Here is a 26,568-nt window from a genome sequence, read left to right as displayed (position 1 = left end):
GGATGTTTATATTTATGAAGAGCGTTGTTAGAAACCTCACACACCAGACTGACAACAAATACTTTTTAATTCAAACTTTAACAAAAGATTTTATCTTCACTTTGTTCACAGTTGAACGGCGGTGTTACGCCGAGAAAGAGACGCACGCACCTCGCTGAAGTGTTCAGATCTGTGATGCCTTCAGTGTCCTGCACACAGTCGGTAAAAATGAGCCACAAACAGAGTGTGACTCTGAAGTGTCTGCAGTGGAAATTTAATAGAGGATGCAAAATACAGATACGAATCAAATCTTTCCAGCCTCCATTTCCTGTCTCTCTTCGGCTGTCCAATCCAATTCAATCAAAAGGACCAGAAAAGGTGTCTGTCATATTTTGCATCGTCCTGCGAGGTGCGTGCAAATCTCCACAGGCGTGCATTTCCTGTCATAACACCAGTAATCAGTTTGCATTTATTTAAACATAAAGACTTGAATCGTGCAGTTTCGGATGCAGCCGACATTAAGATGAAACGTTGAAACGCGTGGATTGTGCAGCTGTGTCTCATTACGAGTGTTGGAAACATTAAAGGACTGACGTCATTAAACGGGTCTACGAGCGCTGCTTTAGCTTCACAACTTTTCCACCTTCTTGACGAACTGGACGATGTCGTCGGCCAGCAGCCGCGGCTCCTCGAAGGCGGCGAAGTGACCTCCTCGAGGCATGAAGGTGTACGAGTAGATGTTTTTATACCTGATTTCCGCCCACGACTTGGGGCAGTGCATCAGTTCCTCGGGGAAGGCGGCGAGTCCAGTGGGGACAAAAATCCCAGTCCTGCAACAGAAGATGACATTTAGACAGATTGACATCATGACAGATCTACACCGGGCAAAATATAAGACACACATTCATGTTTGACTCAACGGCTTGGACCAGAATAAAGAGGTTTTTTGCATACTGGCAGTTTTCCCTGACAACCACTCGCTGCATTCGTCATCTTCCAAAACGCTTCAAAACACTCAAAGACTTTCCAGAGTCACATTCAGACAAGGAGACAAAAATATTGAGACAATATCACAGGAAGGCGAGGAGGGTCGGAGGTTTAGGGTTCTGATCAGGGATTTGAATCGGTGCAGGCTCCCAGCGGAGACGCCGTGTCGCCCCCCCCCCTCCACTTCCTTTTTTGGGAATACACATACCTTGTATCCACTCTTTTGTTTAAGTCAGTCCCTAAGTTCTCTTTGTAGAAGCGCATGGAGGACACGATGCAGCCCGTGGTCCAGTAGATCATGATGTTGGTCAAGAGGTCGTCCAGGCTGAATTTCCTGTTTGAATGCATCCGTTTAAAACGACGAGTCACCTGACTGAATCATCTCCATACGTCTGATTTATTCTCGTACCTCTCCAGTCCTCCATCCTGCAGGTCTCTGTTCGCCTTCTCAGTCCAGGTGGAGAACTTCTCCAGGATGTACGCCGCCAAACCCACCGGGGAGTCGTTCAGTCCACAGCCTGCGAAACATAACAGAGATCCCTCAACACCAGCTGGATCATTTCCAGCAGCTTCCTTTGAATGACGGTGTGTGTAAATTTGATCACGAGAGTCTGTGTGTGTGTGTGTGTGTGTGTGTGTGTGTGTGTGTGTTTCTAACCTGCAGTGTCTGGTTTTGTCGCCTGAATGTGCATGTAGCCCGATTCTCTCAGTATTTCATACACGTTCTTTTCAAAGAAAGGGAAGAGCCGGCGCACGTCTTCACGGCTTAAGCCAACCAGGAAGGGAAGATACGGACCAATCATGAGGGACAGCAGCACTTTGAAGCCTCTGTTTGACATCATCATGTTTAAGTGCAGTCCTCTCACACAGCTGCAAGAGAAAAGAAACGCCACGTAAAGTAGGAGAATTTGTTTTTTGGGGCGAAACATTCCTGAATCCTGAAAGTGCTTCAGTCCGCAGAAATATCTGGTGTCAGCAGTTTTTGTTTAGCCGTGAACTTTTCACACTGCCGCCACTGTTTCACAACGTGAGGAAGAAATGTCACAAGGCTCCTTCTGTGTCTGAAACAAGTGGGAGGTGGAGATTCCTCTGCAGGGATGAGCTGTAGGCGTGCGGTCTTACTCAGGCTTCATCTGGGCCATGTTGGTGGTGATGAGGGAGCCCCAGTCTCCCCCCTGCAGGTAGAACTGGGAGAATCCTAAACGCTCCATCAGTGTCAGGAAAATGCGGGCGGCGGCGAGGCTGTTAAACCCTGGAAGAGACACAAGGAGAAACATCTGGAGCTAAAATCTGACACACACACACACACACACACACACACGTGGGGTCACATTTCCCACCAGGCTTCTGGTCCCTGAAGCTCCGTGTCAGAGGATTGTACCGGGACATTGTTGTTTTGTGTTCCCGCTAAATATCTGAAGATTAGGAAGTCTGCTGAGAGGTTCAACACAAACATCCGTCTTAAAGCAGTTTACATGGCTTCCTTCCACCCTGACCTTTTTAATCTTTTTTTAAGCAATTAAACTTGTCAAGGCTGCACAAGTCAGAAAAGCAGAGCGAGGAAGAGGACTGTACATTTCATATCAAAATTCAACTTTAAAAATGTTTAACCCAGAGTCAACCTTTCAGTCTGTTTGCTAAATATCAGTATTAAACAGTTGGTGTTGTTAAGGAACTAAATCCACCCAGCAACTGGAATATATAATAGGAGAAGTCTGAATCTTTTTCTAATGTTTATTCTTTTTGTCCTTTTCTTAAACAGCATCTAGTTTTAGACTTTAGATTCTGCTCCTGAATGCTCTGGATCTGATTGGACCAGAGAAGGTAGGCGGGGCTTTGAAGGCCGTTTTGGACGCCCCTGGGTTTGCCAGATATGAGAGCAGTTATCAGGTCAAGAGAAAGAGGCTTTAAATGTTCTGAGTGGTGTATCCAGACTGCTTCTCTTACCTTGTTTATGAGGGGCTTCAGAGAAACCGTAGCCAGGGATGGACGGACATATGACCTCGAACACGACGCCATCCTGGCTCTCTGTGAGAAGAGGCAGAATCCTGTAGAACTCGTAGAAGGAGCCAGGCCAGCCGTGCACGAGCATCAGAGGCAGGACCGTCTGATTCTCGCGATGTGGAGGCCGAACATGAATGAAGTGAACGTCCACTCCTACGAGAGAAAACGCATAAAAGAGAAGAGAAAACAGAAACTGCGTCCAGATATCTGAAACCTCACCAGGGCTGCGCGTACCTTCTATTTTAGTTTTGTAGTGTGGATACTTGTTCAGCACTGCCACCTGCTTTTTCCAGTCAAACTCATGTCTCCAGTACGAAACCACTGTCTTCAGGTGAGTGGGATTGAAGCCGTAGTGGAAGCGACTGTCCTCTAAAGGATCCGAGTAGCGTGTTCGGTCAATGCGCTCATGAAGGTCCTGTGGAATTAGAGAACAAAATAAGCAGAGACACTTACAGCTCATTTGACTCATCGAATGTCATTTTTAATTTGGCGTCCTCTGCAGCCACATTCACACATGCACTCATGTCTGAACATGAGCTCTCCGCCTATAGGGACTGCCCCTGAAATCCTCCTTATCTGGGTGTTCACACACACCTCACGTGGACAAAGCAACAGACTCGGTGGGTCTATTCAATATTGCAAATTAAATAAATTCAAAAGGACCTGGATTTCTTCATCTGAGGTTTCCACTTTAAACGGGTAGATTTTTACATCCTCTGTCAGCGGTTTCTCTCCGGCTCCCCACCATCCTTCACCCAGAGGAATCCTTTTCACTTGTCTTCTTTTGTGGACTATGTAGGCCAGAAGTCCCCCTGCTGCAACCGCTGAACCGACCAGCGCCTGCCTTTGGATCAGATCCAAGCCAAATAAAGCCTCCCTGCAAAAGTATGGCACAAAATACAGTTATGATGATGGAAAAGTCACTGTAAATGGAAGCCGCTCTGATTTCATTAAAAAACTTACTGCATGTGGACAAATGTTGATTATTGGTGATGAAAGATTGATTAAGCTGCTTACTTTAACACCTGCAGTCTTTGCATGGTGGGGTCCAAAGGTGAGCTGCTTTTCTGTCAAACCTGCTCTGGGACAGAGGTCAGCAAACTTTCAATTTCCGCACAAAACATCCAGAAGTGCCTAGAATAACTTTTAAACACAACACCTGTCTGATGTTTCAACACACCTGTCTAATGTTTCTACATACCTTGTTTCCTCCTGTGTTTGGATCTCTTAGGTAATATACGGATACGGGACTCACTGGTGGTCAAAACGAGCACTCTCTGCAGGTTAGAGAAGTTGGAGAGGCAAACAAAAACGCGTCTCTGCGTTCAGGGGCTGTCGGAAAAACGAGTCTCCAACATGCAGGAGGCTAATTTTGACATGTTTGGTTAACGACGTTAGCGGAACTAATTAAGCCTAACAGTAATTGACTCATTCATGATCTATGACATGTTCAGAGTTTGTGACAGTAAATTTAATTAAAGTAGGGTTAACCCTCTAAATGCAACGGAAAGACACAAGACTTGATGAAGTCTGTGTGGGCCTAAAAATTTCATGAAATGACCTCAAATACCATAGACATAATATGCGTAATATAATATATAAATACATAATATAATATGACATACTATGTATATAAACGTAATATGATATTATTTAATACAGAGTCAGTTTCACGAAGGAGTAACGGGAACTCTGTAAATTCCACACACAATTGAACGCATCATCAACTACAAGAGTGTTTCTGATTGGCTGAAGGGATGCGTCACTAGTTACGCCCACGTCCAACGGTCGTGACGTTGTCTTTGTTTATATAACGCTGAAGGGAGAGACGAGCTGTTTTTGTTGTTTTGGGTCTCAGATACACGATGATGATGAAGGTTGTGCTCCCGCTGCTTGCGGCGCTTCTCTCCGTCGGTCTGTGCGGGATGATCGGGGGTCCTGCTGATATCAGTCCCACGGATGAACGAGCTCTGAACGCCCTGAACTTCGCTGTGGTCGAACACAACAGGCAGAGCAACGGGATGTTCCTCACCAAACCGCAGGAGGTGATCAAGGTGCAGAGACAGGTACGTTGTAGAGCCCAGACTGGATTGGTGATCCGGTTTGATGAGTGGAAACAGACAGTCCACATATAATGCAGACTGTAACAGCAGGCCTGTGAAGTCACACTGGGTGGGTCCCTTTGTCTTTTTAAGGGTTGACTTCCCTAAAATGATGTTTCCTCCCCTTGGATGTCAAACATGATTTTATTAAAACGCGTTTCTTATTTGTTCTCCAAAAAGTAGGTCTGTCACACTTAATCAAAATCGTGATCAATCATAACATTTAATTAATTATTAAATAATTGATAAGAATTGTTAGTGTTTTAATTTGAGAGTTTGTCCTTTGTAAAGCCCAAAGTATTTGCTATTTGCTTTTATTTTTAAATAAAGTAAGAATTTTCTGGTAGATGGAAAGTAAGGACATTTGACTATAAATATGAACGCTGCATCGGAAATTTCCGAATTGTAAAATGCACACGTCATGTGCGAAATAACCCCGGATCTGTACTTCTGCGTCCAAACTCCTGGCCTACATGCATTTAATTCAATTCAATTCAAAAAACTATATTTGTCCCCCCATGGATCCATGTGAACAGCGATGTTATTCAGACATTGTCTGAACTGGAGGATGTTTTGAAACCATTCATTTCATTGGCCGCTGTTCTGAATTGGTCTTTAAAAAAGTGTGATGATTCTGAGATCATCGTTGATCTGTGTTTCTGTGACCCACTCACTTCTCCTCACAGTTGGTCGCTGGCAGCTTGTACATCATCACCGTGAAAATGGCGAAGACAGGCTGCAGGAAGGGCGCTGAAACTGAAGTGTGCACCATCCACGAGGACCCGGAAAAGGCTCAGGTACAGTCTCCATAAAAAAGGACAACCAGGAAACATGTTGGGCTTTTAACATCACCTGATCACTGCCTCGCTTCTATTTGGAGCGTTTAGCTGTGCACACCCTGATAAATATTATTTTTACTGGTTGCAAGATCCGTAAAGTGCATGAGCAGTGTGGGCCGTGGCGAGTGTAGGGCAGTGGTGTCCAAACTTTTTTTCTTGCGGGCCACAGGGTTTTTTTGTTTGTTTGTTTTTTAAATATTGAAAGGAACTTTTTGTATTTTGAACTCTTCAAAAAATAATGTAAACGCACAATAACTGATTGCAATGGGAAACTGTTGTGTTCTAATTTTTTGGAAAGAATAGTCAGGCTTTTATAGGTCTCCCTCCCTAAAATGAAAAAGGAAAAAAAAGAACGAAATATGCCATCTGATGAGGCCTGGGGCCAAAATCTTCTGATTCTTCGATTTGAAGTCAAGGGCCACAAAAAATCCACTCAAGGGCCACAAATGGCCCCCAGGCCGCACTTTGGACACCCCTGGTGTAGGGGATGGGACAGAGGGACGACGCTGCCGTCCAATCAGATTGTGAAACAAGAGCATGTTCCCCCCACTCTTTGAACCGTCCGGCTTTTTTAACTGGGGTTACCATGGAGACGAGCTGGCACCAAAGTCAGTGAAGGGAAAGGGTTCAGTCATGTTTACTGCGGCGAAGAGGTTTAAACAAACAGTCAGTGAAAGGTGAATAAACTTCAGTTTATCTTTCACCATGAGATGTTGCGTGGCAGCTGTTTCATGTCCACTGTGTGTTTTTTTCTTTCTCAGGCTTACGAGTGCACGTTCAAAGTGTGGGACAGACCGTGGCTCAACAGCATCATACTCAGTGAGCAAAAGTGCAATTAAGAGACCTGCGCCGGGGAAAGAACAGTCACAGCGCAAGCACCTCCACACGGGTTCTACTTCCTGTGGACGAAGCAATACAAAGTGTGACCTTTCCAATCTGCTGCCTATGCTTTGTTACTCTGTGCTAGGTTGCAGACGCCACATTGTTCTGTGCACTGAGGCCACGTAGAGGAACTTTTAGAGAACCACTTTTTTTTTCCTTTTAACCAAAACAAGCAAATAACAAAACTGAAATTCTGATAAACATCCTTAAAAACCTGCAGTATGTTTAAATGAAATAAAATGTTAGCATGTTTATTTCCATCAACGTGTCTGTGTGGTCGATCAATATCAGCTCTTTGTATTTTCTTCTCTGTGCTGAGAAGACAAGAGTCTGTCTCCAAACCCTCCAATGATGAGAAAAGTCCATCCTCTCCGTCTTCTGCCTGCTCCACTTTGCAGCAAACAGGCCGTTTGGAGATTTTCCCTTCATGACATCACAAAGGGCAGTAGCCCCTCCCCCAGGTGGGTGACACTCCCACAGCTAGGTGTTTGTTCTGCCTTCTCACCGTAAACAATAGGACATGGAGCGAGAACACATAGCCTTCAAGAGAGCAAAAAGCTCTGTAAGTGGACATCAAGAAAGCAAAACTAACACCAGTAAAAGTTTGGTTCCGTCCTTCGTTGCATAAATCTCATGAAAATGATAGCGAACATGTTGCACACTGATTTCAAATGCAGGAAAACCAACGCACAGTGTCACGTTACAAGCCTTGAAGTTTTCCTCATCTTCACTTTCACACTGTAAACAGAGTTTCTGAAAATCTGCGCTCTGGAAGGAATTTTCCAAAAGTGCATTTTCTAGTATGAAACAGCCACACACACACACACACAGACACACACACACACACAGAGGAGGTTACGTTTTAAAAAAAATACCCACCTGCATGTGGACTATATAGTGGGACATGAAGGCTGTTGGGCCCTGCAGTGGACAACCTGCTCTTTCTAAGGATCCATCATCTGTTGGCAGCACAGGTAAGTCGCTGGTGGTGAAAATCCACATTTATGTTTTTTCCAAAGTTAATCGTTGACATGTTTCAGATAAGGCAAGGCAAGTTTATTTGTAAAAAAAGCACATTTAAGCAGCAAGGCAATTCAAGACATTAAATGCATCATGACCAAGAGAAACAATAAAATATAAACCTTTAAAAGATCTCACACACAAACATTAACAATCACAGAGAAGATGAAATAAAAAAAGAATGAGAGAAGCAGATGTTCAGGATACTCCACACATGACTTTGATTTATCTGCTTTTTGTAAACATCATGTGAGAGGTGACACAACGCTGCGTTCCCGTGCTGATGGAATAATTGGAGAAAATAGTTTCTGTCAGGGAAAAGTTTCAATGCAGCTTCCTCAAAGTTTAAACATGAAAATGATTGTAATGTTTTTCTATATTAGGTTGTAAGAAACTTGTTTCTTTAGTAAGGACTGTGGGGGGTTTCCCAGATTAACTCTTCACTTTAGAAAACAACATATTCAACTCATATTGTTCACATTGTTGTTTTTTACGATCAGGAGCCATCTCATGAAAAAGGTCTGAAGCGAAAATGAACGCAGCCGATGACCACGTGACGTCAGATCAGTCACTAACTTTACGTAGTTGTTAATGTTTTACTAAAGCTGAGGACGAAGATAAACGGAGACATTAAAGGACACCACAGCTCGTGAAACATGAAGGTTTTGAACGAAGAGGAACTGAAGGTCGCTGAGACAGTTCTGCTCAAACACTTTCCCCGGAGTTTGAAGGTAACCAAGGACGGCTACAGGTTGGCTAGGTCAAGCTGCTGTCGGTGTATCGAGTGAACACTTCCGGTCAGAACCACAGACTGTCCGAACCACGCGACGTTGAGAAAAAGTGTTCGTTCGAATGTTGCCATGACAACCGTCTGTCTGCCCGCCAAGTCTTTCAGTCGTTCGAATGTTGCCATGACAACCGTAATATTTAAACAATAATAAATGAACTAAACTAGCCACTTTTCGTTTTCATTAGCAATTGGTAACTAAAAAGAATATGTCTGTCTGTGTGTTTTAAAACGCATCGGACTACAATTCCCTCCTATTCTCTTCAGTTTAATAATATATCTTTCTTTGATCAATTAATCAATATAAGACATGGCAGCTTGTCAACGCCTGCAAATCCGTTTGTTTCCATCGGTTTACGTTTCTCAAGGCCACGCCCCTAACTATGACGTGCCACAGTGTCATCAGTAGCGTTTTTTAAGCTTAAAGTCACCTTTAAAAAAGTTAACACGGTCGCTCGTAACACCAAAACACCTGTGAAAAAAATAATTAATAAAGTTTTTTTTCTTGTTGAAGTGGCCTACGTCAAGCCTCTGTAATGTTTGCTGTTGTTGCGTAACAAGCGAAAAGCATGTGAACGCAGCACGTAGGGACAGGTGGACAACCTACTGTGACGTCATTATAAAAACACTTAGCATATGTCTGTGAATGAAGAAACAGTTTATACGTTAAATTGAGAAGATTGCTAAATAGTTTATCGGCGTGAATTGTGTCCATCATATTTACGTGTTCTTCTTGTTTGAAGGTTTACGGTTTCCTTCATGGCATCAACAGAAACAAACCGACTACCATGGAGGTGGTCGTTGATACCTGGCCAGATTTCAGTGTCATCATCTGCAGACCTGACGTCAAAGTGAGTTCACATGCAGCCCATAATAAGCTCTGTAAGGTCTGTTTTTATTCTAGTTTCAGTAAACAGGATAAACCTTCTCGGCTTCGTTTACGGCTGCAGCCCTGAAGAACATGCAAACCCCATGATGAAAATATGGCTGGTGGTTAAATGTGGTGGTTTTCTTCTCAGAACAAGCAAGCCCTGCAGTCCATGAGGAAGGTGGCGTACTACAGCGTGAACGAACAGACGCTGAGGAAAATGATGACAGAAGAGAACGCGATCGACTGGAGCACTTACTTCATCCTTGGAGGCAAGTTGAGACTAGTATTCCTCAAACCTTGTTTCCCAAAATTCCTGAATGTGGCAGAAGAACTTCAAGAGATAGAAAAATGAGGGGAAAGATGTCGCTTTAGCTGTCAGTGTTTGCAACAACATCCTCGAAACAGAACTTAGGTTCTTACAAGCGTATTTTAGGTTTTATTCCAGGGAGGTTTTTTTTTCTGCACTCGGGTTAAAACTTTATTCTCATGCAGAAAAACAAACTTTTTTCACACTTCTTTTTTCCCCTTCCAGGATTTGACTTTTCCCACGCCCCCATGCTCAAAGAAGTGTCTGCAGAGAGACAAGTCAAACACAGACTCTTCACTTTGGTGCATCTGATGTATTTACCGGACGCCGGCAGCCTGCTCACACCTGAGGTCGACAGGTACAGTCTGATAAGTGCCCGGTCGCTTCATCCACACCAGTGCATGTTAAAGGATAAACGTACCTTTGCTAACTACACAACAGCAGAACAGAAATACTTTCTAAGTGTATTTTTATCTGTGTCTTCACAGCGAGCTTGAAACGAGGGTTTCCTCTCTCGCCCCCTCTCATGCTGAGCTGGTGAATCAAAACTGGAAGTTTGGAGGGGACGAGCAGGGCCTCAGGAGAATTAGAAACTTCATCAGCTACTTCCCGTCGTGCTGCGTGCTGGACGACGAAGGCCAGCCCGTGTCCTGGATCCTGATGTATGATTACTGTGCCATGGGCATGCTGTACACGCTGCCGGAGCACAGAGGGAAAGGTTACGCCCAAGTCCTGATCTGCAGCATGGCCAAGAGGCTCCATGCTGAGGGGTACCCGGTGTACTGCTTCATCGAGGAGGAGAACACGCTCTCCTACGAGCTCTTCACAAAGCTGGGCTTCACTGAGGAGCCCTCATACAGGGCTGCGTGGTTTGAGTTCAACTTTTGAGTATACGATTGTGAAGATCTGTAAGGGAATTCAGACAAAGCCGTTTACACATATGCCCTCCTTAAAATGTCAAGATGATCTGGAGAATATCCCGCTGCGTTCTCACGTCAGCCCACTCGGACTTGCTGTGGGAAAACGTACAAGGGTCTGGCAGCAGAAACTCTGGGTGAAGTCGAAGCGAAAAAAGTTTTTTTTTTGCATCCACACAAACAGCTCCTCCTGGAAATATCAGTTTTTAAGTGTGAAAGCTCGATTTGTGACAGGAGTAGTTGAGACATCCTGTTTTTCACTCAGTGACTGAGGCCCCGTCCACACGTAGCCGAGTATCTCACAAAACAAAGATATTTTTCATCCACACGAAAACACAGATTTACGGCATCAGAAACGAAGCTTTTAAAAACCTCCGACCAAAGTGAAGATTTGCGAATTCTCCATTTATGCGTTTGCATGTGGACGTCTATAACACACATATGTGACCTGTGTTTACATTCAGAAACAGCACGGATGCCCTCACATCGGGTTTGGCGCTGTTTTTACAAGCCCAGAAACGACTCCATGTTCAAGAGCACAGGCGAAGGACGACGTTAAGGACGCTTATTTTCTTATTTTAAGTGACGTCAAGAGATGGAAGCTTACTCTGATTGGATAGGATTACTGCCACCTGAAGGTCTGGCATGCTTATAAATGTGCTTAAAAACGCACTTTTGCGATTTAGGTGTGAATGAAGTTTTTTCTAAAAATGATGTTGAGTGTACGTACGTTTTTTTCTAGACGGAGGGGGCAGGATATTCCTTTTTACAAAAACCTGGCTACGTGTTGACGAGGCCTGAATCTTGAATCCCTGAACCCTGAACCCTGACGGACTTGATTGACGTCACCTGGAAACTGATTGATTGCACAAAATGGCCAGTACTTTGTGACTTCTCTGTAACCGTGACAACATGATGTCATGTGGCATTAAGTATTTTTATTTCACACGTTTTAATCACTCACAGACATTGCCCTCATAAAAAGTTCTTACTGACTGTGTGTATTTCTCTGTGGTGGGATAAATAAAGATTTCTCTTATAGGCGACATATAACACGACGAGTAAGCTTTCATTTTACTACTCGCAGTTCTGAATTAACTGTAGTTTCCACATATGTTGTTGTATCTTTTAGTATTTGAAATATCCTCTCTTTCTCTCTCTGTGGGTGCAGAGAGGAACTAAAGTGTGTACATGAATGGCACCAATGCTTACGCAGACTCACAATGCTATGCAGGCTAACCAACATACCAGGAGAAAATAACCTGTTCAACCTGTGTTGTTAACTTACTGGCAGCTTGTTGCACCACAGCCAGAACAGTTGGTTAAAACTTAATGCTGCGTTCACGTGCTGCTCGGATGGTCTAATTTTCAAAGTTGGGAAGTCGATTTTGCAACTTGAAGCTCAGTCTGTGGAGACTTGTGTTGTGGACTGGGCAGGTTAGTTCAGACTGAACTATGATAGTTGAGGTGGATGCTGGAGAGATGCCACATCACTTCTAGAGAACTGCAGAGGTTCCCTTGAGTAAGAAAAGGCACCAGAATGTCACTCAATAGATATTGCAGATTTGCAGTTCCTGGAGTGTCCACTAGAGGCGGGCTGCAGTTCCTGGAGTGTCCACTAGAGGCGGGCTGCAGTTCCTGGAGTGTCCACTAGAGGCTGGCTGCAGCAGCACAGGAAGTCACATACACACCCATTCAAAAATCCTGTTTTTACAGCAGACATGAATATGTTTACAGCCTGCTTCAAAAAACCAAATAGGTGTGATTAGCTCATGTCTCTATTCTTATTGTACTTCACAATAGAGCAGCCTTATCCAGAATACAGGAGGAGATGAACAGGGTCAACATGAGGTCCAGAAAAACACGCGAGGGAGGCTGCAGTGTCACCACATGTCCACAGGTGGGCGGTAATGCAACTCTTCAGAATGTGCCTTTGAGAACAAACGAAGAAGAAGTTCCTCCATGCTCGTCACCTGACCTGCGCGTGCAGCGTGGAGGGAACAGTTTGACAAACAGGAAAAACTACTTGTGTTTGTTTTTTTTCACACAGGATTAAAACATTATTCCCCTCACGTGACGATGGAGCTGAGCGAGGAGCAGCTGAGAGTGTCAGAGACCGAGCTCAGGAGATATTTACCTCGCTCACTTCCGGTGTGTCTGCTTAAACAATCATCTTCATTCATAAAACTCAGCCACCGGAAGTGTTAAAGTAAAACATTTCATCATGAATCAGAAGATCTATGTGTGCAGATAACCATTAAAAAAAGTAACTTTTCAAACCTTTAGTTCGTCGTCAAAGACGTTAAAAATCAATCAGGCTAATTCGGTTAATCGGTTTAATAACTTTTAAACATCAGCTTTTTCAAATGGAGGTCAGGCAGAATTTCACAATAAAAGAGCCAATAATATTTTCCCGTTTTTTGGTGGGAGGGGGGCAAGTAGCAACCTTTGGTTTTGAAAAATGAAGTCAATGTCTAAGTGTAACATTCTGCAGTTCCTGGAGTGTCCACTAGAGGCTGGCTGCAGCAGCACAGGAAGTCACATACACACCCATTCAAACAGCCTGTTTTTACAGCAGACATGAACATGTTTACAGCCTGCTTCAAAAAACCAAATAAGTGTGATTAGCTCATGTCTCCATCCACACACACTGTACGGGGGGAATGTTTTGATGACTCAGCAATTTTGATTGGATGAAGGAGCAGAGTTATTCACAATATATTTATGTTTTTGCTGTTTAGTTTTGAACAGATGTGTTGACTCTCTTCATAACTGATCAAAATATTAATTGGCTATAAGATTAATTGATCGTTTCTGTGCTGCAGGTTTACGGTGCGTTGATGCTCAGAAACCGAGTCTGTTCAGATCCTGTGGCCGTCTTAGTGGACAGATGGCCTGACTTTAACGTCCTTATCTGCAGACCGACATGTAGAGAGGTAAATACTGAAGCTGCCTGAATATGTTTGTGAAATATAAGATCATACATCTCCGGAAAAGACGAAGAGACCACTCAAAACTTCCTGTAAACCATCATCTCTGCATGCATGACAGTCATTTTATCACAGCTACCTCTCTTCTACTAAACGAGGGACTGATGATCACGTGAACGCCAACAACATCGTCGAACTGCAACGTGACAGCCAGGCGTTTGAATAAAAAAGAAGTGCTTGTGAAGTAGAAGTTGGGAAAAATGTTGTGTACAGTAAAACAACATTGTTGACAAATCTATAAATAATAGAAACAAAGAAAAACACATTTTTCAGCTGCTGAGCATGACTCGATATCAAAACAAAGTTTGTTTTTGTTTTCCGGCACGCACAAAATGAATCTCATGTTTCTTACAGAAGGGCGATCTCTTCAAAGACATCCTCATTTTTGCAAATGATGAAACAATTCTAGAAGAAACCATCAGGAAGTCGTCTGTCCTCGACTGGACCCTGTACCTCTGTCTCGGTGAGAGCGATGAGAACTTTTGATGATGATGCTGATTAGAACTCAAGAACAGCTGTCGTGTTGTTCTCTGCCTCTCTGCCACTTCCTGTCAGTACCTGTTGTTGTTTGGACTCGTTGGATAAAAGCGTCTGATACATGACGTGCAGGAGACTTAAAGAAAGACAAAAACAAAGCAGGGTTGACACACTTTTTCTAAGATGCTTTTCTGTGAATGTAATTGTTATCTGCACGATTCTGTCCAAGGGTTCGATCACCGCCACATCAGCTTATTCAAAGCAGTGGCATCAGAAAAAGAAGCGCTGGGAAAAGAGCTGGCTGTGTGTCACATGAAGATGCTGGAGGATGTTTCCAAACTTCCTGATATAGACGGGTAATATTTGTAGAGTTTCTTCTCCTTTGCATGAACTACATTTTGAATTTGGTTCCCAGCTTTATCGAAACGTGTTTCTGTTTGTGCTCCGTTCTTCTTCTTCAGCTCGGGGCTCTCTCTCAGCTCTCTGGACGAGTCACATGTCAGTTTGGTGACTCAGACGTGGAAGTTTTCAGAGAGCGACGAGGCTCACGTTATGATTCGGAACATGATTGTAAACTTCCCCTCCTGCTGCGTGCTGGACGACGAAGGCCAGCCCGTGTCCTGGATCCTGGTGTATAATAACTGTGCCATGGGCATGCTGCACACGCTGCCGGAGCACAGAGGGAAAGGTTACGCCCAAGTCCTGATCTGCAGCATGGCCAAGAGGCTCCATGCTGAGGGGTACCCGGTGTACTGCTTCATCGAGGAGGAGAACACGCTCTCCTACGAGCTCTTCACAAAGCTGGGCTTCACTGAGGAGCCCTCATACAGGGCTGCATGGTTCGAGTACAATGAGCTTTGAATAACTGCTCATTAGCTGTTTTCACACATGCACTCCTGGAAATGTCTACGAAATTTCAGATAGACAGCCTCCAAAATATTCCTGAGTTTTTGTGTGTGATGAGGGTGGAGGTCTCATCAGGTAATAAAGGACATAAAGAAGACACTACAGAAATCAAAGATGTGGGACAAAGTGACAGTCTGATATTGAGACGAGACTGTTTTGCATTTAATGAACTTATTCACAATCACAATTCTTGATGGACTCATTCCTCTTCCTCTTAGAAAACAGATGTGTAGAACGGGTGTCCAACCTGCGGCTCCCGAGTCGAATGCGGCGCCTCAGTTTATATCAAAGTTTGTTCTTTTTCTGTGTATTATGTATTATGTCTTTTGAGAGGGTTTTACAAATGCAGCAATAAATACGGTGGAGTCCTAGATTAGACAAAAAAGAAGTGAAGACCAAAGAGGACGAGGAGACTGAATCGCTGTTGTCTTTTAATTTTTGCATCAGTACAATAAAAACACATTTTTAAAAGCTTTTTTAATAATTAGCACAAAATCTTCATGATTCTGTCCCAAAGATTCGATCATCGTTGTGTCGCATCAGAAAAAGGCGTGTCCAGCCACCGGATGGCGCTGTGTCATTATGATGACTGGAGGACATTTCCAAGCCTCCTGTGATTGACAGGTACGATCTACTCATGCAGAGATCCATTTGCTAAATCCTTATTGAGAGCGAGTCATTTAACAGGCTGAACTCAGACTACAGGAGAATCGGGGGACTTGTCTTTTGATCTCTGCACCGTGAGTCTGGAGAAAACCCTTTAAATTTGTATATTATAATATATTAAATGTTTCAAAAACTTGGATACACCTGAGACGACTTGTTGGACCGATTTGCCTCCCCAAAGATGGAGGGCGTGGCTGGATCTGAGGCTTGTAGCAACCACTGTATGTCCAAGAAGAAGAAGTCAAGTCTTAACCTTCCCCTCCTGCTGCGTGCTGGATGACGGAGGACAGCCCGTGAGAACACGCCCTCCTACAGGCTCTTCACAAAGCCGGGCTTCACCGAGGAGCCCTCGTACAAAGGGGCCTCAAAGAGGAGTGTAACATTAGAGAGCGATGTTCGTGTCAGCTGTTCAGTGCATTTCAAATAATCAGAGCGTGTTTAGTTTCAGTGCAGCTTCATGGTCGAGTCGTCAGTGGATCAAACTTCCTCACGCCTCTCTGGAAAAGTGTTCGATTCATGACCCGATCTGAAATGAAAAGAAACATTGACGTTTTGTTTAAATCACAGAATCTGCACTTCAGTGTTTCATGTTCTCAGATTTATGTCACTTATATTCATTATATATTATTATATCATTATCATATCATATCATATCATTATAGTCATTTATATTCACGTCAACTATATAAACGTTTACTTTAACGAAGCAGCCGCGTACACCTGCTTAAAAAGGAAATATGTCTGATGATTAAGATGCTGATATGTAAAAGGTTTAAGCCCCGCCCAGAAACACCTGAAATCCCAGAAAAAGGTTTCCACCTCTGACATGCACGACCTGAACCCAAAGGTCACACCTGCTGGAGCTCCCACGATGCTTTCAGTTTGAAATAAAATGTCGGATGTGTTGAAAATGAAGTCTGCGTTACCTCTGCTCGGTGAACTTCTCGAGACGAACGAGCCAAGACTTCCAGTTCTCCAGCATGAGCTCGGCGTTCAGCTGGTGAGCGTGGCCCGGTGAGCCGTCTTTGTAAGCGACCACGATGAGTCCGTTCTCAACCTAGGAGAGAGAGAGAGAGAGAGAGAAGATTACTAAAAACATCAACAACCATATCTCCTGTTTCAGATTATTTGCAGTGACGAAGGCAACACAGCAGCTCTTTGGGATTGGGTCTAGTGGTTTGTATTCCCCCCTAAGCGTGCAACACATGCTGCTTTCTGGGCGTCTTACTTGGTGCCGTCTGAATCCATTCGATCACGGCAGCGTTTATAATCCCACCTGTAATTTAATTATTCCTTTACTAACTGACCCGGATTCAAATATTCAAATATTGTTCAGAAACGGAAGCAGCGAGTGTAAACATCTCCACATAACCTGTCTCATCAGGTCACCTGGTATTTGTAGTTGCTGTCGTTGTTCAGAGCGCCTGCGTAGGCCGCCACCTGCACGGGGTTGTCATATGTGTTGCTAAGGAACGGTTTGGGCTTCTCGGAGGTCTTCCAGTCGATGACACAGAGGACCCCCCTGCAGGCGGGCGAATCACACGGGGGAGAAAAGTCACGTCTGGTTTTGTGAATAAGTTGACTTGTGTGTCGAACAGTCCGGATGTTTACCTGAATCGTGCGACGCAGTCTGCGACGCCCAGGTAGTTCAGCGTGTCGTGTTTCACGGTGCTCTCGAGGGCTCTCACCGCGCTGACGTCCTCCAGTATGTGCGAGACGCTCTCCATGTATCCCTGAACCTCCGGCGGATACTCGTGAGTCTCTGAGGGATCTTTGTTCCGCCACGTTTCTCCTGATTCCAGAAGTTCCTCCAACGCCGAGTGGAAGAGCTTCCCCTGTCGGAACAGATCTGACAGAGCACCAAAACTTTCAGGCACGAGGAACCAGATCTAATCTCATACCAAACCGTCTCCATGACGACACTCAGCCCAGATGGAACAGCTCCTAACCCATACACTTGAGCATAAAATATTTATTTTGAAATATCTGACAGCTGTTGCTGCTTCCTGTTTTGTGTAAAGCCAGCAGTACAAAATTCAAAATCAGTTTACCATCTGTATCAGTCAAATAACATTTCATTTGAGTTTTATTGAACACACAGTTTAAATAAATAGTTGAGCTTAATATATAATAAAAGAATTTCAAAATAAAAGTTGAGAAATGTTTTGATTTATTTGAGTAGATGAACTCACTCTGGCTGTGATCTCTGAAGCCTTCCTCTCCCAGCTGCGCGATCATCCTCCTCTTCCACCTCTCCAGGTAGAAGATCTGCTCCGGGGAGAGGGTCTGCTGGAGGATGCGGGTCACACTCGGAACCGAGGACCTGCCTTGCCCCCTGTTCAACAGGATCCGGGTTGGAGGTCCTGACTCCGGCTCCGGTTCCACCGTGTTCAGGACGCAGTTCAAGAAAGGATGGAGGGTTTTGGGTGCCCTCCTCTCTGGTCTCGATGAGGGAGTCTGAGCTTTGACAACAGGTCCGAACACCTGCTCGTCCTCCGCTTGGAGGGTCTCTGGGGTCTGGGAGCTCACCCTGGTCGACATGACGGACTTCACCAGAGAAGAGTAGAGTTCAGTGGTGTCCACTGAGCTGTACGGGCTCCGTCTCTTTGGGGCTGTGATGCAGGGACTCATGGATAAAGAGCTGACAGAGAGGGAGGGGTGTGCAGGGACTCTGCAGCCCACAGAGGACCACACACGTGTCAGAAACAACATGGCTATAACATGTCTGTGTCTTTAACGCCACAAAGTCACCTCGTGTCTCTCAGACACTTTTAAAAAACACGCTTAAAAGTTAATTTAAGACATTTTCCTCCTTCGTGGTGTGGGTACATCATGCCCGGACATGTTCCATAGAAACTGGAGAAACTTCTTCTTCTTCTTTTTATTTTGCGGTAGTTTGCATCCAGCACGTTGGCGCATTACCGCCACCTTCTGTTGCCTGGTTCTGAATCTGGACCCTCTGGAGTCCAGAATCTGGACCCTCTGGACTATAATGCTTGGTATACATCATTCACCTTCCACTCACTTTATTTACAATTTCCATTACCAACCATAGCACCCTAATCCTTTTTATCCATCATATCCTGTGAAAAACCCTTTAAGTGTCCCTTCAGTACTCTAATCTCGTGTTTATTAAACCCTTCAATGTTACTTCCTTCATCCTTTAATCCCCTCAGTGAAAGCCAGTCATGCTTCTATACCACCGACACTCTTCACCCTTTAATGCTCTTTTGAATTGGATGCCAAAGTTGGTAAATGTTCCCTTTAATTGTACATCATTTCTACCTTGCTCATACTAACTGCTTCACTCTTTAGTGCCCTCCTTGCCAACTTGTCCACCTTCTCATTACCCCTCACCCCTTTATGTGACCCCAAAGCAATGTTACCTGACACAAGAGATGTGGTGGAGTCTTTCCTTTGCTCACATTTTTGGAGTCATTAGTGTAAATTTGCATGGAACCTGCCAATTTGTTTTTTTAGATGTCTATAACCGGATCATCTGCCTCCTTATTATTTAGTCTATCTAACAGGTAAACATCTACATCCTGTTCTGGTAGGCACCACGGTGGAACAGGTGACCAACACACCAAATGGCCCATTGAATTTTTTGTTGTTCTCACCCCCCTGCTCTGTCCCCCCTGGACTGTACTAGACTCCCCTTCCTCACTTTTCCTGTCGTTCCCATCCCCCAACAGGCATGCAGCAGGAATTCTGGATGCAGATTTTTTCATTCAAGAAACTTTTTCTGAAAACGGTCATATCTTTAGTGAAAAAAAAGCTGGATTATTCGTATACCATTACACAGAACAATAAACAAAATCTGTTTACACATGGGCTACATAACGTTTTTATTTAAAAAAAAAATGGAGGCTACATGTGTACATTACTACACAGTAAAACAGCAAAATTGGTTAAAAAAAAGTCTTGACACTCTCTGAATTTGCCGACTTCAATTTGTAGTAGATAAAAGCCCACCCAGAACATGTTTTGCTATTATTATTATTGTTTTCCTGCTTGGAGTAATTTATGAAATGTTAAACTACATTACCCATAATGCCACGTGTGTCGTTCAAATAACTCCGGCGGTACTCCCGTTTTTTTTCCTTTAAAAAATCCCTTAATATTAACCTTTTACGCCCGTTGTGCCGCTTGTCTTCGTGTATTCCGTTCATAAAATAAATATTATATTAAAATTGTCCGGAATTAAAGACGTTATCCGGTTATCTTTCATTTGAACAAACAACGGGTAGGGACGTGTTTGATTGAATTGTTTAAAAGCGAATCGCTGCGTTTGTAAATTCGATATTGTCCAATAAGAATGCCTTGGGGGCGGGACTTAAGCTTTCAGGGGAAAAAAAGCATTTTGACAGCTCGGCGGAGGGAGAGCTTCCTGTCTGTTTATAGTTTTTTATTTGGCCTGTTTTCTGCTTTTCAATCCTTTTAAGAATCCATCATGACATCCCCTGTAGACGACAGCGACAAGGAAAAGGTCAGTTAAAGTTAAAGCCAGCTCTGGCGACGATAAAGTACGTTAGCTAACATTAACGGTCTCTCTCTAACTCGACTGTCTGTTAGCTTTGTATTGCTAATTTAGCTACTCGATAGTTTAATCGATTAAACTTTTATAAAGTGTTCAACTTCGAGGTTAAAAGTGTTGCCTGCATTCACAGAGAGTGGTGCCTTTATTCACTGAACTTAACATGTAGTTTACGTGAAAGTGACTTAAAGGTGGACTAATGTTGATGCTGTTAAAATAATAAACGTTTAATCTGAAAGTAGGTCAACACTAAATAAATGAACAGGATATTTTCCAGTTGGAAGTAGACCTGCAGGATGTTTGGGAAAAAATCGGTGGTTTGATTGTTTAATGTTTAGATACCTGTTTTTATTTATTGACTTGAACTGCTGCAGAACTTTTCTAGTTTTCTGACTTCTCAAAACACCTTTACATTCACACACTGAGAGTCCATCAGTGTTAGCTCATCCATTCACACACTGAGAGTCCATCAGTGTTAGCTCATCCATTCACACACTGAGAGTCCATCAGTGTTAGCTCATCCATTCACACACTGAGAGTCCATCAGTATTAGCTCATCCATTCACACACTGAGAGTCCATCAGTATTAGCTCATCCATTCACACACTGAGAGTCCATCAGTGTTAGCTCATCCATTCACACACTGCTGACAAAGCAGCGAAAATGTGTTTTTCTCGAGAGGAGTGAAGTATTTTGTGTTCAGACATGAGCTGTGTACATTTCTCCCCACTCATTAGATGCGCTCCGTGTCTGTGGATCTGAACCACGATGCCTCTCTTCTCATCGACATTCCCGACGCGCTCTGCGAAAGAGACAAGGTCAAGTTCACCGTGCACACCAAGGTAAACGAGCGTGGAGAGGATTTGCTGATACGTTGACAGTTTTCTTGCATAAATACTATAAAATATAAAAATCTCTTCTCAGACCACACTTAGCTCTTTCCAGAAGCCGGAGTTCTCCGTTCCCAGGCAGCACGAAGACTTCATCTGGCTCCATGACACTCTGGTGGAGACGGAAGACTACGCAGGACTCATCGTAAGTTTGACTTCCCAAACCCTAACCCACATTTTTACTTTTTTTTTTCAGTATGATTAAAAATCAAACGATATCGATCCCTGTTTTGACACCACAGTTAACACTTTAAGTCCTTGGCAACCAACGTTTGGTTATATCTTGTTTTTAATGGCAGAAAATGACAAGTAATCTCCAGCACACTGTATAAAACTGTGCAAATAGGTCAGCAACGTTTCGCTGCCAAAATGCTGCAAACTTTTTTGTGCAATTTGTAAAAGGCCACCTCTCTGTTTCTGAGAGATATAAGGGTAAGTTTTGCGCTTGTATGAGACGACATGTTGACTTGAAAAGCTCCTGCTTTATATGTGAAATATGTCAGAAAATGTATATTTTTAAAAGCTTTGTATCTGAAGCCTTTCACATACAGAAACATGTTATAATATCACTATTTGTCTCTAATGTCTGTGTGCCTTCACAACAAGGAGGGACATGTCCCGCTCACAGGTTTATCAAGACGTTTGAGTCTTTGTCATTTTGAAACAGAACTATTTAAGCTGAATCCTAAATCTTCATCCTTCATAGATTCCTCCAGCGCCTCCAAAGCCTGACTTTGAGAGCCCCAGAGAGAAAATGCATAAACTGGGTGAAGGTGAAGCTACCATGACGAAAGAGGAGTACACCAAGATGAAGCAGGAGCTGGAGGCGTGAGTGTGTACTCGGACATTTACAGAAAGAATCTGTGATGTCGTGTTGTGTGATCTTTAACCGGACTCCTGTTTGTGTTTCCTCTTCAGTGAATACCTGGCTGTGTTCAAGAAAACTGTCCAAGTGCACGAGGTCTTCCTGCAGAGAGTGTCCTCTCACCCCAATCTAAGCAAAGACAGAAACTTCCAGATTTTCTTAGAGTATGACCAGGATGTGAGTTCCTCATAATGCTGACTTCCTTTCCCGTGCAGTCGGTTGGAAAGAGAGGAAGTGGAGTTCACTGGAGCCTTGTGACACACGGCCTGCGTCCTGCTGTGATCAGCAGTTCTGCTTATCTGTGCAGTCTTTGTCAGACAGCTGAGATTTAGACTCTTTATTCACTCATGTTCAAGTCTAAGCTGCAGGAGCATGATGAGAGAGAAAAAGACTGAACTGTCTCCGCAGACACAGAGCATAGAGAAGATGACTTTTTTAAAAATCAAATTCCTCCCACAGTTTCATCCTAATCGTCTGTAAACATTGTCCCCCTCAGCTCACCGTGAGACGAAAGAACGCCAAGGAGATGTTCGGAGGATTCTTTAAAAACATGGTGAAGTCAGCCGACGAGGTCCTTATCTCAGGAATAAAGGTGGGGCTTCCCGGCGCTCGGTGCGTGTCACTGTTTACACACGCCGTGTCACGGCCACTCTCACTGTTACCCGTCTCTGTTTGTTTGCTCTGCAGGAGGTCGATGACTTTTTCGAGCAGGAGAAGACTTTTCTGCTCGACTACTACAGCAAGATAAAAGACTCGACGGCCAAAGCAGAGAAAATGACCCGCGCACACAAAAGTATTATATGTTTTGTTTTTTTTACTTCAGTATGAGTCCATTAAAAGTAAAAAACATCCATTTCTGTTTTGATAACATGGAAACACAAAGAGAACTCCTCGGCCTGCTGTGTGTGGAAAAAACAATGCAATCAAACTCCTGCACACTGAACGACGCTTCCCCTTATCGTAGTTAATCATTCACACTTCCTCAAAGTGTCCGAGTAAAATTAGCATGACATGCCTCAGAACATAAAATTATAAGGGCTCGTTTCAGATCTAAAAAGATTTAAAGGACACCAGCTCTCAGTTCCAAACTTCATAAGCCGTCATGACGTGTTTTCATCGGCTCATTTCAAACATTTTAAAAGCTCCAAACGTCTTGTTGAACGAATGCGTTCATGTTTTCTTTCTTTGTTTGCAGATATTGCTGATGATTACATCCACGTCTCTGCCACTCTGAACAGCCTCTCCGCTGACGACAGCACAACAAACAAGAAGTGAGTTTTCTACTGCGAAGGCAAATTTGATGCTGCGAGCTGCGAACTCGTTTCACGTTTGATCGAATAGCAGCAGATGTTTGAGTGATTCGGTTTTTACGTTTTCTCAGGCACCTGGAGAAGTTGTCCGACCTGTTTGAGAAGCTCAGGGTGAGAAGGACTCTGACCTGCCTTTTGTCAATATTTGTCCTGTTTTATACATGCGTAGGAATCATGTCTTCATTTGTGTCCCTGCAGAAAGTGGAGGGAAGAGTAGCATCCGACCAGGAGCTGAAACTCACAGAGCTGCTGAGATATTACATGAGAGACATCCAGGCTGCCAAGGTGAGACATCGTAAAAGATGTGATGATGCACATCTCAGTCGGAGTCCGACATGCACCCAGCGCTGTTCTCCCTCCCTCAGCTGACCACGTCTCGCCCTCTCTGAAGAGGGTACACAGAGGGGGCTCACTTTGTCCTCCCATTACAGCTTTGTGACATGTTAAAGGGATTTAAATATCGGAAACTACATTTTTTTAGGATTGTCACAAAAGCCAAAGTACCCGATATCATGAGTGCAGCGTCAAGCTACGGCTCCTACAATGTTGAATGTTTAATCATCTCGAACCCTCCAGGATCTCCTGTACAGGCGAGCCCGGGCGTTAGCCGACTACGAGAACTCGAACAAGGCTTTGGATAAAGCTCGACTGAAGAGTAAAGACATCAATCAGGCCGAGGAGCACCAGCAGCACTGCCTGCAGAAATTTGACAAGCTCTCCGAGTCCGGGAAGAAAGGTCTGTGCGTTCCTGTGTCAACCTGAACTTCCTTCTCTTTGAATGAAATCCAACACGATGTGCAAACCTTAAAATGTTTCTCTTCATAGAACTGACCAGTTTTAAAGGCAGGCGTGTCGTCGCCTTCAGGAAGAACCTCATCGAGATGGCCGAGCTTGAGATTAAACACGCCAAGGTGAGCTAGGACAGTGCAGCCGGCTGCTGCGTCCGTAACATCATAAAGAAAAAGTACACAAAGCCAATGTGGAAGTGCAACAAACTGCAGTACCTAAAGTGTCCACTAGAGGCTGGCTGCAAAGGCCAATTAATCCCCCTTAGATCCCATATTAAAGATGTTAGCAGGGTCAGGTTTCCCCTCCACATGTAAATACATGTTTACAGTCTCAAACAGATCCTTCACTCTGTTCCCAGGAGGTCGTTTTCATATTCCTGTTTCCAGAGTGATGTTTCAAAATGGTGATCGCCCTTGTTGGGCTTCAAAACCGTTCTTCTGTGCGCCATCATTGACTCTACGTCCATGTTTTATACAGTCTGCGGCCTGATATTGTAAAAACATTTATTCATCAACAGAAAGCAAAGAAACTGGAGGTGTCGTAGCCTCACTGTAAGGAGGCATCGTCCTCCAAGCGGGCGGCCCGGATTTCAATCCAAACCGCCTTTTTTCCCTGCACGCCGTTACACTCGCTCTCTCTCTGTCCTGCCTCTAAAGTAGAGCTGCAGTAAACTTAACAGACTGCAGGAATCTGAGTCAGTGTGAGAAGAAGGATGTTCTGATTCTACGTGAATCTTCTGTTTAATGAATCTCTCCGTCGTCTCCACAGAACAACGTGACTCTATTGCAGGGATGCATCGACCAGCTGAAGAGCTACTGACGTGTTTCGCAGTATTCCTGTCCCTCCATCACCAAGTGACCAGTCATCGTAAACGGAAACCTGACGTCCCCGGGGGGCCTCGCACAGACATGAATCCAAGCCCCCACATCCCCCCCGCCCCTCCTGCTCCCACCCACGGGTCTGATGCCACTTTAAAAACCTGCACGAGAACACGTGTAAGCAGAACGTCTTCATGTTTACAGAATCCCTGTCCTCGACGCCGTGGTCCGTTTCTTTCCACATATTTATGGAGGTCTGACCACATGACTGACTTCCATCTTTTTCTGCAGCACGAATAGACATGATTTTCTTTTTTACCTTAATTTCTTCTTTCTTCATTTTGACACCGAGCACAAACTGAAAATGTTTAGATTTCAGACTTTTCCACCTTTAAACTCCTTTTTAGAAACACTGAGGGCATCTTTTTTTTTTTTGGCGTAGCTGTAACTTTGACGCTTCCTCTGTTGGAGCTTTTTGTGTTTACTGACTGAACAGTTTACAGCGGCAGATCTAATGCCTGTAAAAAAACAAAGAAAAAAGCCTCCTCATTCTCTGCACTCCCCGGCTCTGAAATTAAAGGTCCAGCTAAACGAAAGCCTGGAGTACAGAGAGCTCTCGAACAGAAGCACATCCCCTCAGGAATGGATCGCTGGTAGTGGTACTTTAAGACCCGGCAGTTATCAAAGATGCACGTTAGGTTAGCGAGTCGTAAACGATAACTGGGGAGGAAAAGTGAAATAAAAAAGCTCCACGAGCAGAAAGCGTTTCTCAAAGGGAATTCAACGTTAGTTATTTAGTTTGGGGTTTTTTTGCACAACCTCCTCAGCACTTCTTTCTGCAGCGTCTTCACCCTTTTCATCATGTCCTTGTTGATGTTTTTCTTTATTATGGCCTCAATTTCCCCTTTTCTTTATTCCGATAGGGTCTCACCAACATTTTCTAAGCAGTTTCTGTATTTTTTAAAACGCTCTATTAGAAGCGATGCACTAAAACAATAAAAAAACAGGTCAGGATGGCGCCCCGGCTCAGTGGAGTGTTAAAATGCATCGTAGTTTTGTACAAGGTTGAATGTATTTCTAATGGATTCCTTCACACCATCCTTTCATACAAAATATTATACGCATTTTATAAATTTGTAATAATTGCATTGAATAAAATCCTACTTTCCCACATTTGATCTGTGTCCATTATTGCTTTCACTGTTTTTGTTCTCCGAGTCACAACAATAAAAATACACAGAATCTTTTAAAGGGCGGCTTCGTGCCCGTTTGTTCAACAGCAGAATGTAAAACTGATCTAAGTACAACTTCTTCTTCTTTACCACTAGGTGGCGACATTCCTCGAGTGTAATACTTATTTATAATTTAAAAACACTTTCCCAGTGCTTCACACTGATAGAAGTGATGAGTCAGTAAAGATGCAGTGATGTCAAAACAGACAGTAAACTCTGATTCTGATTAAAAAAAGGAGTTAAAGGAGACTTTGATTTTTAAAAAAATTCAATCACAGCTATTTTATCAACTGTGTCTCTTTATAGAATTAAGCCAAACCTCACAACATGGACGAAGACTTGAAAAAAAAAAAAAAACCTGAGCAGGCTTTAGTATTCCTTTCCTCTTTTTGT

The 26,568-nt window shown here is 43.8% G+C and overlaps 6 protein-coding genes across 12 annotated transcripts in view; 4 read left to right on the top strand and 2 right to left on the bottom strand.

The window, feature by feature from the left end:
* Nucleotides 1-15,339, top strand: part of LOC306835520 (glycine N-acyltransferase) — a 28,859-nt gene extending 13,520 nt beyond the window's left edge. The window contains exons 2-7 of one of the 4 annotated variants that reach the window (XM_079362118.1): nt 12,455-12,602; nt 12,746-12,846; nt 13,521-13,631; nt 14,040-14,148; nt 14,392-14,518; nt 14,624-15,339. In XM_079362118.1, coding sequence (XP_079218244.1) covers nt 12,527-12,602; nt 12,746-12,846; nt 13,521-13,631; nt 14,040-14,148; nt 14,392-14,518; nt 14,624-15,023 — 924 coding nt within the window. In that variant the 5' untranslated portion in view covers nt 12,455-12,526 and the 3' untranslated portion in view covers nt 15,024-15,339. Of the gene's footprint in view, nt 1-11,827; nt 12,603-12,745; nt 12,847-13,520; nt 13,632-14,039; nt 14,149-14,391; nt 14,519-14,623 lie in introns of those variants that run through there. The other 3 variants (XM_079362119.1, XM_079362117.1, XM_079362120.1) reach the window with 3 other exon arrangements.
* On the bottom strand, nt 50-4,143 carry ephx5 (epoxide hydrolase 5). Its single transcript, XM_079362111.1, has 10 exons — nt 4,130-4,143; nt 3,988-4,046; nt 3,634-3,847; nt 3,205-3,385; nt 2,914-3,123; nt 2,089-2,218; nt 1,625-1,836; nt 1,376-1,484; nt 1,175-1,300; nt 50-809 (listed from the first exon to the last, which is right to left on the bottom strand). Exons 2-10 carry the CDS (start codon nt 4,008-4,010, stop codon nt 608-610), a joined length of 1,407 nt encoding a protein of 468 aa, XP_079218237.1. The 5' UTR covers nt 4,011-4,046; nt 4,130-4,143; the 3' UTR covers nt 50-607.
* Nucleotides 4,776-7,053, top strand: cst3 (cystatin C (amyloid angiopathy and cerebral hemorrhage)). Its single transcript, XM_079362124.1, has 3 exons — nt 4,776-5,036; nt 5,759-5,869; nt 6,673-7,053. Exons 1-3 carry the CDS (start codon nt 4,836-4,838, stop codon nt 6,748-6,750), a joined length of 390 nt encoding a protein of 129 aa, XP_079218250.1. The 5' UTR covers nt 4,776-4,835; the 3' UTR covers nt 6,751-7,053.
* LOC306835521 (glycine N-acyltransferase-like protein 3) lies at nt 8,077-11,741 on the top strand. Of its 3 annotated transcripts, none has more exons than XM_079362122.1 (5): nt 8,077-8,544; nt 9,344-9,451; nt 9,626-9,740; nt 10,004-10,136; nt 10,267-11,741. In XM_079362122.1, the coding sequence occupies exons 1-5, from the start codon at nt 8,470-8,472 to the stop codon at nt 10,664-10,666; spliced, it is 831 nt and encodes a 276-aa protein (XP_079218248.1). In that variant the 5' UTR covers nt 8,077-8,469; the 3' UTR covers nt 10,667-11,741. The 3 variants fall into 3 exon arrangements, with proteins under 3 accessions (XP_079218248.1, XP_079218247.1, XP_079218249.1); XM_079362121.1 differs by having other exon boundaries at nt 8,084-8,544; nt 9,620-9,740; XM_079362123.1 differs by lacking the exon at nt 8,077-8,544 and adding an exon at nt 9,061-9,194 and having other exon boundaries at nt 9,620-9,740.
* A 468-nt stretch (nt 15,340-15,807) lies between the features above and the next one.
* mgme1 (mitochondrial genome maintenance exonuclease 1) lies at nt 15,808-19,495 on the bottom strand (the record flags this gene model as incomplete). 2 transcript variants are annotated; one of them, XM_079362115.1, is made up of 6 exons in its annotated part: nt 19,226-19,484; nt 17,927-18,928; nt 17,346-17,583; nt 17,124-17,256; nt 16,661-16,791; nt 15,808-16,260 (listed from the first exon to the last, which is right to left on the bottom strand). In XM_079362115.1, exons 2-6 carry the CDS (start codon nt 18,444-18,446, stop codon nt 16,212-16,214), a joined length of 1,071 nt encoding a protein of 356 aa, XP_079218241.1. In that variant the 5' UTR covers nt 18,447-18,928; nt 19,226-19,484. The 2 variants fall into 2 exon arrangements, with proteins under 2 accessions (XP_079218241.1, XP_079218242.1); XM_079362116.1 differs by lacking the exon at nt 15,808-16,260 and having other exon boundaries at nt 16,657-16,791; nt 19,226-19,495.
* A 554-nt stretch (nt 19,496-20,049) lies between these two features.
* On the top strand, nt 20,050-26,116 carry snx5 (sorting nexin 5). Its single transcript, XM_079362113.1, has 13 exons — nt 20,050-20,223; nt 21,009-21,113; nt 21,196-21,306; nt 21,868-21,989; nt 22,080-22,203; nt 22,523-22,618; nt 22,714-22,819; nt 23,222-23,297; nt 23,408-23,447; nt 23,535-23,621; nt 23,913-24,072; nt 24,162-24,247; nt 24,894-26,116. The coding sequence occupies exons 1-13, from the start codon at nt 20,188-20,190 to the stop codon at nt 24,942-24,944; spliced, it is 1,200 nt and encodes a 399-aa protein (XP_079218239.1). The 5' UTR covers nt 20,050-20,187; the 3' UTR covers nt 24,945-26,116.
* Nucleotides 26,117-26,568: the final 452 nt, after the last annotated feature.

The sequence above is a fragment of the Symphodus melops genome, assembly GCF_947650265.1.
Source record: "Symphodus melops genome assembly, chromosome: 15".
NCBI lineage: Eukaryota > Metazoa > Chordata > Actinopteri > Labriformes > Labridae > Symphodus > Symphodus melops.
Note: the sequence above shows the minus strand (reverse complement) of the source record. Positions and strands in the feature narration are given on the sequence as shown.

Bases quoted from the DNA above. Each gene is read 5' to 3' on its own strand.
- ephx5 (XM_079362111.1), bottom strand. From the start codon at position 4,010: ATGCAAAGACTGCAGGTGTTAAA. The intron at 3,386-3,633 runs GTCCTTTTGAAT...CTAATTCCACAG, and splicing joins CCTCAGATGAAGAAATCCAG to GACCTTCATGAGCGCATTGA. The intron at 1,301-1,375 runs GTACGAGAATAA...GCATTCAAACAG, and splicing joins CAGGATGGAGGACTGGAGAG to GAAATTCAGCCTGGACGACC.
- cst3 (XM_079362124.1), top strand. From the start codon at position 4,836: ATGATGATGAAGGTTGTGCTCCCGCTGCTTGCGGCGCTTCTCTCCGTC. The intron at 5,037-5,758 runs GTACGTTGTAGA...TTCTCCTCACAG, and splicing joins TGATCAAGGTGCAGAGACAG to TTGGTCGCTGGCAGCTTGTA. The intron at 5,870-6,672 runs GTACAGTCTCCA...TTTCTTTCTCAG, and splicing joins AGGACCCGGAAAAGGCTCAG to GCTTACGAGTGCACGTTCAA.
- LOC306835521 (XM_079362121.1), top strand. From the start codon at position 8,470: ATGAAGGTTTTGAACGAAGAGGAACTGAAGGTCGCTGAGACAGTTCTG. The intron at 8,545-9,343 runs GTAACCAAGGAC...TCTTGTTTGAAG, and splicing joins ACTTTCCCCGGAGTTTGAAG to GTTTACGGTTTCCTTCATGG. The intron at 10,137-10,266 runs GTACAGTCTGAT...GTGTCTTCACAG, and splicing joins CTCACACCTGAGGTCGACAG to CGAGCTTGAAACGAGGGTTT.
- snx5 (XM_079362113.1), top strand. From the start codon at position 20,188: ATGACATCCCCTGTAGACGACAGCGACAAGGAAAAG. The intron at 21,114-21,195 runs GTAAACGAGCGT...ATCTCTTCTCAG, and splicing joins AGTTCACCGTGCACACCAAG to ACCACACTTAGCTCTTTCCA. The intron at 21,990-22,079 runs GTGAGTGTGTAC...TTTCCTCTTCAG, and splicing joins ATGAAGCAGGAGCTGGAGGC to TGAATACCTGGCTGTGTTCA.